Source organism: Calypte anna, chromosome 14 (genome assembly GCF_003957555.1).
Source record: "Calypte anna isolate BGI_N300 chromosome 14, bCalAnn1_v1.p, whole genome shotgun sequence".
NCBI lineage: Eukaryota > Metazoa > Chordata > Aves > Apodiformes > Trochilidae > Calypte > Calypte anna.
Genome location: NC_044260.1, coordinates 1933774 through 1943105, shown reverse-complemented (window position 1 = coordinate 1943105; position 9332 = coordinate 1933774). Strand labels below are relative to the sequence as shown.

The window sequence follows — 9332 nt, the reverse complement described above, 5'->3', positions numbered from 1 at the left end:
CCCATCCTGTGGTGCTGGGGCACTGGCTGGGGTGGGAGAGAGCCCTGTGGGATTCAGACAGTCTGCACAGGGAACTGCAGTGATCCCCAGTTCTTGGGGTTTATTTGGTTTATTTCTGACTCAACAAATGGCAAGCCAGAAACTCCTCAGCCTGGGGAGAACAAAAGTGAAGTGGAAGAGGAGGAAGGGGGAGGGAGAAACATTTGTGTAGTCAAGGTGTTGGAGGAGGAGGCAGTAGGGAATGAAGAAAAAGCAAAAAGGAGTAGAAACTAGAGTTAACCTAGCTAGGAAACTGCAAAACACACATGGAACACCTCAAAGAGCACATTTGGTTAGGAAAAAAAAATTGATTTCTGTTTTATTGTGTGGTATTGCACAGTAAGCAAGAGAAACCATCTTCAATTAACCATCCCTCTAACGAGGCTTTGTGGAGTCTCAGCACATCTTGATCAATCTCCTGAGCTCATGGAACAGGTTAAAGGGGATGTGTTGGGTCTCTGAGCTCTCAGCCTGGGTTGCTGGGCCATATGTTCTGCTGGGTTTGCAGCTGCCAGGAACTCAGGCCCCTGGGTGATCCCAGTGGGATCAGCTTGGAAATCAAACACTTCCCTGTGTGAGTAAAGCTGAAGCTGTCAGTGTGAGTGCATCCAGGCAGAGCAGTGTTCCTGGAAACTGGAGGGCATGGAGTAACTTGTTAGTAAGTACTCATGGGGCTGGAAGAGTACCTGTCCCCACAATAATAAGGAAATTCTGTGCTGGAATCAAAGGGACAGAAATCTGTTCCTTTCCTGGGCTGATGCTTTCCAGCAGGGAATGTGGTGGGTTTTTTGGATGGTATGGATGAGAGGTGGGATCCCAGGAGCAGGGTGCTGGAGGTCCAGGGATCACAGCATCCCTCTCAGCAGTGAGCTGCCCAGGGCTGCCAGCAGGACCTGCAGGAGGCAGGAGGAGAACCTGGATCCTGCACCTTGGGGAAGAAGAGAGAGATGGGGAAAAAAAAAAATCAGATTATCCATGCCAAAGGGACCTGGGAGCTGCCAGGGGGCTGCTGCTGCCTTACCAGCTGGAGGCTGCAGGTTGGGGTGTCCCTTGGGGGTCGGTGTTGGGGGCTTTGTCATGCCCCTGGGTGGCTGCTTGGTGGCCTCGCTGGGAGAAGGGCCTGGAAAAGCTGGAGGAGCACTGGTCTTGCATGGGAATGGTGTGGTCCTGGTGGCTGGGATGATGCTCTGGTGGCTGGAGCTGGGAATCAGGGTGGGTTTCTGGGAAGGGAGGTTCCTGTCTGTGGGTGCTGCCGGTGTGGAAGGGGACTCAGGGACAAGGGTGCTGGGAGGGTTGTGGGTGCTCAGGGTGGGAGCAGGGTGGGTGCTGCCCCCAGGTGCTGGGGTGGTTGTGGAGAGCAGGGGGGTGCTGGTGGTGGGGGTGGTACCAACTGGGGTAGTACTGGTGGTGGTGGTGGGGGCTCCATGTGTGAGAGCAGGGGATGGGACAGAGCTCAAAGAGGGGACACTGGGTTTGGTGGGGGTGGCATCAGGGAGCCCAAGAGCACTGGAGGCAGAGGGGGTGATTCCAGCCAAGGTGGAGGGCTCAGGAGGGGGAGATGTCCCTGGGGGGCTGGGCTCTGCCATCCCCCCTTGCAGGCCAATTCCCAGGATACAATCCAGCTCCCTCTGGGACTGTCTCTTCACCCAGCCCATCACCACAGGATTCTTCTCAGCTTCCTTCAGCTGGGGCAGGTTTACCCCAAGCAGCTTTTTGACATCCCTGATGCTGAGTTTCTGCAACACAAACACAACCATCACCCCTCTGCCTCCTCTGCATCACCACCAAGTGCCCTCCTAACAGCACTGAGGAGTGAGCCATCCCTTCCAGAAGAAACCATCCCTTCCAGAAGAAACCACCCCTTCCAGAAGAAACCACCCCTTCCAGAAGAAACCATCCCTTCCAGAAGAAACCACCCCTTCCAGAAGAAACCAAAACCCTTCCAGAAGAAACCATCCCTTCCAGAAGAAACCATCCCTTCCAGAAGAAACCACCCCTTCCAGAAGTCATCCCTTCCAGAAGAAAATTGGAAAAGGTATAAAAAAAAATAAAAATAGAGCCTTGGTGATGGGGTGGGGCTGTGGCCTCAACCCTCAAGCTCAGCCCTGTCCTTCACCAAGGGAAAAAAAAAAACCATAAAATAACAGTAGCATCCCAGGGAGGTACCTGCAGCTCCTTGGGGTTCAGGGCAAGGAACGTGGCCATGTCCATGTCTATGGCATCCTCAGCTTCAGCCAACTCCTTCAGGTCCTGCACTGGAGCTCCACCTGAAAGAAAGGGGAGGGACACCACGTGCCAACACTTCTGGGGCTTTGGAAAGGGCTCTGGAGATTGTCAGATGGGGCTCTGGGATGGCTGAAACCCCCCCTGGGTGAGGAAGGGGGGTCCCAGCTCTGTTGCAGTGGGCAGGGGGGGGAAGGCTGAAGCCCCTACCCAGGAAGGGCTGAATGTGGCAATAATAAGCCCTGGGGGAGCCAGTCTGGCCAGCAAAGGCCTCCCGGGCTGCTCTGTAGAGCTGATCCTTCTGGGCTTGAGAGCAGGAAGAGATGTCCACCTTTCCAAGAGTCCTAGAGAAGAGGGAAGGTTCAGAGGTTAAAGCCCAACCACAGCTTAACCCATTCTGGTGGGGGGGGAGATGAGGGGGTCCCTGCCCAGGGTTCTGGGGGGCTCTGGAATTGGGAGCAGGATGCAGCCATCCCACCATGGGGGGGACTTTACATCCACCCCCTTTCCCTGGGGTCTCAGGGACCTCAGAAAGGTGAAAAAGAATTCCTCAGGAGTGCTTTTTACCTGATTGCTTCTGGAGATATTTGCTGGATCTGCTTCTCCTTCAGACGACAGAGCTGGATCCCCCCACCCATCTTCTGAATCAAGGGTGCTGTCGGGATGCCCCCCAGCTCCAGGTACCTTCTGATCAGCTGCTGGACCTGGGAAACACAGGGCAGGGGGTTGGATGGAAAATGTTCCTGCTGGAAATCCTGGTACTGCCCAACCTTCCCCCCCTGGGACAGTGCCTGCATCCCCAGTGCCTGCATCGCCCAGTGCTCCCAGTTTGGGGTCAGCATTCCCTGGCTGGGCCACTGGTCTGCTGCTGGGGGGGGTTTACCTGGGCAAAACTCCATCGTCCATCGGAGGGGTTGAGCAGGATCTGGAGGGTGTCATTGGATGTCACCTGCCACTTGCTGATCTCCTCCACTGAGTAGAGACGGGACAGGGGCCCCAGGTGCTGCAGCTGCTCCTCGGGCATCCCTGAGGGGTACATCTGTAGGGCCGGGCAGAAAAAGTGGTCAGGGAAGGGAAAAAGAGGGAAAAATGGACACAGAAGCCCCACTTGGGTGCCTCCACCCCCCCAGCCTTGCCCATCCTGCAGGCCATGCCAAGGGGGGGGCTGTGCAGGGGCTCCTGCCCCCCATCACCTGGGCCATCCTGCTTTTTATCACCCCGATGTAGTCTGAGCTGAAGGGCTGCTCCAGCAGGGCCCTCAGGTTGGCTTTTAAAACCTCGTTGCTCAGGCAGAGGTTGAACTCCTCACTGGTGTAGTCGATGATTATGAAGGTGTTGGAGATGGTGCTGGCTGTGATGGGGGTGGATGGGCAGCCTGGGGACAAGGAGGACACTTCAGCTCTTTGCTCCCTTCCCACCTGGGCCCACAGGACCCCAGAAAAGCCCTGGTTGGGTGCTGATGGAATAGCAACACCTTGGCTCAACCTGTCCTCCCCATCGCCCCCCCCCCAGGGTCCCCAGCCTTATTCCTTCAGCCTATTCCTGAAGAACTTGCTGCTGTGTCCTTTGTCCTGCACAACTCAGGATGCTCAGGTAAGCTGAACCTTTTCCCATCATCACCCACAGGAGCATCCTCTGGTACCCATCATCCTCTGGTGCCCATCATCCCCTGGTGTTCATCATCCTCTGGTCCTCAGCATCCTCTGGTGCCCATCATCCTCTGGTGCTCAGCATCCTCTGGTCCTCATCATCCTCTGGTGCCCATCATCCCCTGGTGTTCATCATCCTCTGGTGCCCATCATCCTCTGGTGCCCATCATCCTCTGGTGCCCATCATCCTCTGGTGCCCATCATCCTCTGGTGCTCATCATCCTCTGGTCCTCAGCATCCTCAGCACCCTCCTGGCTGCTGCCCCCCCAGGGCTGAGCAACCCCCCCCCAGTAAGGCTGCCTTCTCCCACCTCCCTGCTTACTTTTCAGGAATCCCCCAGCTTTCTGCCAGCCCTCACCCCCTCCCTGGAGGGCACCCAGATGCCAACAAGCCCTGGGGATGTTCTGCCCCTTGCCCAAGAGCTGAGAACTGCTCAGGAATGGCCGTGGGGGAGGGAAATGCTCACGTTCTGTGCCACGTTTCAGCCTGGGATGGGATGGAGCCAAGGCTGCTGCAAAGTCCCCGAGGAGCCTCAAGGGCTTGGCAGGTCCCTGGGGGCTGGGGGTGGCTGTGATGCTCCTGCCCAAAGCCTCCCGTGCTTCCTGGGATGGGGAAAGGGACAGAGGGTGCTGGGTCCCAGAGGATTTGAGGGGACAGTGGGACCCTCACCCCCTGCTCTCCAGGACAGGGACCTCACCTGGGCCACCAAGCTCAGCGTGGTCTGGTTCAGAGCCAGCACCAGTGGTCCCAAGCTTTGCAGAGTCCACAGATCCCAGCTGGAAGGATCCCTGGAGGCCAAGGGAAGAGAAGGGTCGGATGCTGGTGGGTTCCATCACCCACCCACCCTCTCAGGTCTCCTCCTCACCCACCCATAGGCTGTGTCACCCCCCAGGAGGACAGCATTGAGGGCATCCTTCTGGGCTCCTGTCAGCACCGGGCAGAGCTTCAGGTTCTCCAGGACAGCGGGGGCTGAGGCTGGGATGGTCTCAGGCTCCATGTCACACACCAGTGCCCCCAGGCTCCTCAGCTGCTCGGGGCTCAGCTGCCTGCTCCTCACCCCCTGGAGGAGAGACCCCAAGCTTGGGGTGATGAGGGTCTGTGGGGGGGTCCCTGGAAGCCCCCCCCCCCCAGCCTGCTCCCCACTCACCAGGCAGCTCAGAGCCCCTCGGAGCAGCTCCTTCCTCTGGGATGAGCCCTTGGGAAGCAGCTCCAGGTTCCCATGGGAAACCCGGGCATAAAAATCTCCACAGGTCCCAGAGTCCACCTTGGCCAAGCTATGGGGAGCAAGAGGCAGTGGAGTGGGGAGGAATGGGGTGATGGAGCCCACGTTTCCACCAGGGGATCTTTAATCTTGGGGTTTTTTTTGGGGTATAGGGAGGATCATTTGAAGTGGTTGCTCCCTGCTGAGGATGCTCCAGGCTGGAGAGGATTCTCCTCTTGTCTTGGGAAGGACATTTGGGACATGGGACAGGGGTCACCCAACCCCATGCACCCCACACCAGCTTGGCCTCATCCTCAGAGAGAAATAGGATGAGGAGAGCACCCTGGGGGAGAGGGTGGGGGGGTTCCCAGGGCTGGAAATGCCCCGGGTGGGTCTGAAGGTGCCTACAGACACGGGTGATTATTTGCAATACTCAATCTTCTCCCAGGGCCCCTCTGGGGAGTGTCAGGGGGGTCCTGATTCACCCCCAAACCTGCCCTCAGGTGCTGCCCCAGATACTCACTCAAAGAAGAGCAGGAGGTCTGGGGGGTACCTGCTGAAATCATCTGGCAGGTCCCTGGCAGCCAGCAGCTGGGCCAGGCAGGAGAGCTGAGCAGAGAGAGGTTGGGGGTCAGGATAAAGTGAAGGTGATGAGAGCCCCCTTAGGGATCCAGAGGGATTGTTGGGTTCCAGGGGGGGGGGTTGTAGCCCCCCAGCTCTGCCCACCTGGGCCCTGCTCAGCTCCTGGGGTCGGGGTTGCAGTCCCTTGGCAGAGGTGAGGATGCAGGCAGCAGGGAGATGCTCGGGGGATGCTGGAGGGACCAGGGCTGGGATGCTGCAGGGGGGACACCCAATGGCACCACCAACAACCCAGGGGGGGTTCACCAGCCCCTTCCCTCCCCAGCACCCCCCTTTCCCTCCCCAGGACCCCCCCCCCAGAGGGCAGACCTGCTGGTTCCCTAGGGAAATCCCCCCCTTCACCCCACTGCAGCCATGTGGGGTAAGAGGGGACAACGGAGGGGGGGTCACATAATTGTAGTGGTGGTGACCAAGGGGGTGCCCTGCAGCCACCAGGCTGCCTGACCCCATGGCCAGAAGTGGCCACCACACCCCAGGTTTTGGCTCCTTGTCCCCAAAGCCAGAGGTGGCCACCACACCCCAGGCTTTGGCTCCTTGTCCCCCAGAGGTGGCCACCAGCTGCCAGGTTTTGGCTGCTTGCCCCCAAGCCCAGAGGTGGCCACCACACCCCAGGCTTTGGCTCCTTGTCCCCATGACCAGAGGTGGCCACCAGCTGCCAGGTTTTGGCTCCTTGTCCCCAAAGCCAGATGTGGCCACCACACCCCAGGCTTTGGCTCCTTGTCCCCAAGCCCAGAGGTGGACACCACACCCCAGGCTTTGGCTCCTTGTCCCCCAGATGTGGCCACCAGCTGCCAGGTTTTGGCTGCTTGTCCCCAAAGCCAGATGTGGCCACCACACCCCAGGCTTTGGCTCCTTGTCCCCATGCCCAGAGGTGGCCACCAGCTGCCAGGTTTTGGGTGAGGGAGAAACCAGCAGAACCTGGATTTTAGCTCGGGGAGGGGGAGGTTTCTGTTACCTCCACGTCAGCCCCATAAAGGGGAAGGAAATTCTTGGTGTGTTTGTTCTCCAGGAGCAGCTGAACTCCCCGTCCAGAACTGGCTGTGCAAGGCTCTAAATCTTTTCCAGCCCAAGTCACTTGGCACAGCATCCAGCCAAGACGTGGACGTGGTGAGAAACAAGACATCCACCTCCCCCCCTGCCCCCAAAGTACCCCCCCAGGACCCCCATCCTGCCCAGGGGATGGTTCTGGTACTTACCCAGCATCTTGCTCGGTGGCAGGCAGGATGCAGGTGACAAGCAGGGTGGCCTGGGGAGGGAGGAGGGGACATGGGGACACTCAGCCAAGGGACAAAGGGATTTCAATCCAGGGAATGGGATCTGCCCCTCTCCAGAGCTGTGTCTGGGCCATCAGGTTTAGGGTCCCCCAGGCCTTGGTTTGGGGCAGATGGGGAGGGGAGGTGGCCCAGGGAGCAGAGGGGAGGTGGTGGCTTTTTGGTGGGGACAGAGGGAACCACAGCTGCCAGTCCCAGCACCAGGGAAAACGGCCATCTCCTGGTGTACTGGGAGCTACTGGGGCAGCTGGTGGGGACTCACTCACCAGTGTGGCTTTCACCAGGGCTCTGGTGACACCTGTAATGGAGAGGAAACCTGTTAGGGAGCACCCTTGGTAGAGAAATCCCAGGAGGAAGGGGGCTGGGGGATGCTCTAAAGCAGCTCCAGGTATAAAATCTGGGCAGGGCCTTTTCTTTGTCAATTTAAGAATATTTAGCAAATGCTGGTGACCACCCTGCAGCAGCCCCTGGGGTGTCTTTGGGGGGGGGTTTGGAAGCCAAAAAGTGCTAAACCTGCCCCTGGCCTTGTGTTTGTGCAGGGTTCTGGCATCTGTGCTGGGAAAAATCCCTGAGGATGTTGCTGGGAGCAGGAGGCAGCACCCAGGGAGTGCCAAAACCAAAGGGATGAAAAGCAGGGAGGGGCTGGAGCATCCCCAGTGCCAGGGGGATGGTCCTGGGGTTGGGTCAGGGGGAGAAGGTGGAACTCACAGAAGCAGGAGGGGATGCTCAGGGCTGCCCACACCATGGTGTCTGTGTCAGGGTTTTGTCCTGGTAGCTGGGGAAGGTACCCACACAAACCCCCCTGGAGCCAAGGAAGAGGTTTAAAATCTTACAGAAAGGAAAAAAAAAAAAATTATTTCATCCTCCACCTGTTATTAAAACTCCCCAATGATTTGTCCTTTCTGACCCCCGTGCCCTGCAGGGACAGGGTCCCCCTCTGTCCCCCAGCTCCTCATGGACCCCACCAGCACAGACTGGGAGGAATCCAGTACAACCCAGCAGGCAGTACCCTCCCCTACACCCACCCCTCATCCAGAACCCCCCTTCCTAGAGAGCAAATAAATCCCAGCTCCAGAAATCCCACCCGGAGCAATCACCTTCTTGCCCTCGGCAAGAGAAGCAGGGATTTATTTTATTTTAAATTTATTTTTCCCCCTCTAAGCCTCAGGATGGTCCCGAAATCCCTCCAGGGACCTTGCCAAGTCACTCACCTGGGTGGGATTGGGCTGAGGGCTGAGGATTCCGGCGGGGAAGGTGCTGACCCCCCCGCGGTACCGGGGATGGGGCGGGATGGGGATGGGGCTGGGAAGAGCTCAGCACTTATCTGCTGCGGGGTGGGGAAGTTGCTCTGAAACTGGGGGTGTGACGGGGCAGTTTCTCAACACAGTGTTTTGTAAAGCTGCTTTCTCTCCCGAGCTTGGTTTTGGTTGGGTTCCCCCCCCCCCCCCCCCCTCACCTCCTTTCTTTCTAAAGGTCACTTTGAACTTGGGGGGAAATGGGTTAAAACTCCCTGTTTGGTGATTTCTGGGCTCCTGATGGAGGCAAAGGTTCTACTCCCTGGTGGTGCAAACACTTTTGAGGTGTTTAGGGGTGTATAGGAGGGCAAGCAGGGTGCAGAACAGCTGAGACCTGGGTGATGGGCTCAGCACCCCTCTGGGCTGCATCCCCACCTGCATCCTTCTGGCCTGCACCATAGACAACCCCTTTCCCTTTTTATTTTGGGGTTTTTTTTGGTTTTTTTTTTTACAGCTTTCTCCCTGGAATTTCTGAACCTGCTTGGAAATACCACCCAGCACGTGCCATGAAGAAGGGAGACTGAAAAGCAAGGAAGCAAAGCCCTTCCCAGGCTGCGTGAGGAAAACCTGGTGCTTGGGTAGCACCCAAAACATCACCTGAGCTTTGCTGCCAGGAAAAGGGAAGAAGGGGGGGGGGGAAACACTTGGCTGGGGTTGTCACCAGGCACCACCACCTGCTTGGCCAGGTTTGGGGACATCACCCATTGCAAAGGGTCCCTGGACCCTTTGTTTGTCACCCCCCCTCTCCCCACCCAGTGGTCCCTGTCCACACCCCCTCCCCTTGAGCAACCAGTCCTGCAGCACCAGGGCTTGGGTTCTGCTGGTGTTTCTGGTTTCTATTTTGGAAGGATTTGCTGTAAAAATAGCTCTTGTTGGAGCAGTAAAATTACAGATAATTATTTGCTGGGAGGCTCTGCTGGTGGGACACAGCCCCTGCCTCAGGCTTGCTGGGCAGAGGTGGCTGGGGCAGGAGGACAGGGACACGTGGGGACCTTTCACAGGTCACCAGGTCCAC

The 9332-nt window shown here is 57.9% G+C and overlaps 2 protein-coding genes across 3 annotated transcripts in view; one reads left to right on the top strand and one right to left on the bottom strand.

The window, feature by feature from the left end:
• SSTR5 (somatostatin receptor 5) overlaps positions 1–9332 on the top strand; it is a 591623-nt gene that overhangs the window by 154598 nt on the left and 427693 nt on the right. The window lies entirely within an intron of this gene.
• LOC115599156 (mesothelin-like protein) lies at positions 187–8348 on the bottom strand. 2 transcript variants are annotated; one of them, XM_030459855.1, is made up of 17 exons: positions 8234–8332; positions 7731–7824; positions 7289–7320; positions 6948–6997; positions 5839–5947; positions 5636–5721; positions 5059–5185; positions 4781–4971; positions 4609–4699; positions 4378–4513; positions 3456–3637; positions 3146–3301; positions 2830–2966; positions 2473–2606; positions 2206–2306; positions 1061–1775; positions 187–967 (listed from the first exon to the last, which is right to left on the bottom strand). In XM_030459855.1, exons 2-17 carry the CDS (start codon positions 7765–7767, stop codon positions 885–887), a joined length of 2367 nt encoding a protein of 788 aa, XP_030315715.1. In that variant the 5' UTR covers positions 7768–7824; positions 8234–8332; the 3' UTR covers positions 187–884. The 2 variants fall into 2 exon arrangements, with proteins under 2 accessions (XP_030315715.1, XP_030315714.1); XM_030459854.1 differs by having other exon boundaries at positions 188–967; positions 7731–7850; positions 8234–8348.

What these genes read in the sequence shown, in the direction of transcription:
- LOC115599156 (XM_030459854.1), bottom strand. Translation starts at nt 7,767, where the DNA reads ATGGTGTGGGCAGCCCTGAGCATCCCCTCCTGCTTCT. An exon ending in GAGGGGCTCTGAGCTGCCTG is followed by an intron (nt 4,972 to 5,058) that starts GTGAGTGGGGAG and finishes TCTCTCCTCCAG; the next exon opens with GGGGTGAGGAGCAGGCAGCT. An exon ending in CAACCTGCAGCCTCCAGCTG is followed by an intron (nt 968 to 1,060) that starts GTAAGGCAGCAG and finishes TTCTTCCCCAAG; the next exon opens with GTGCAGGATCCAGGTTCTCC.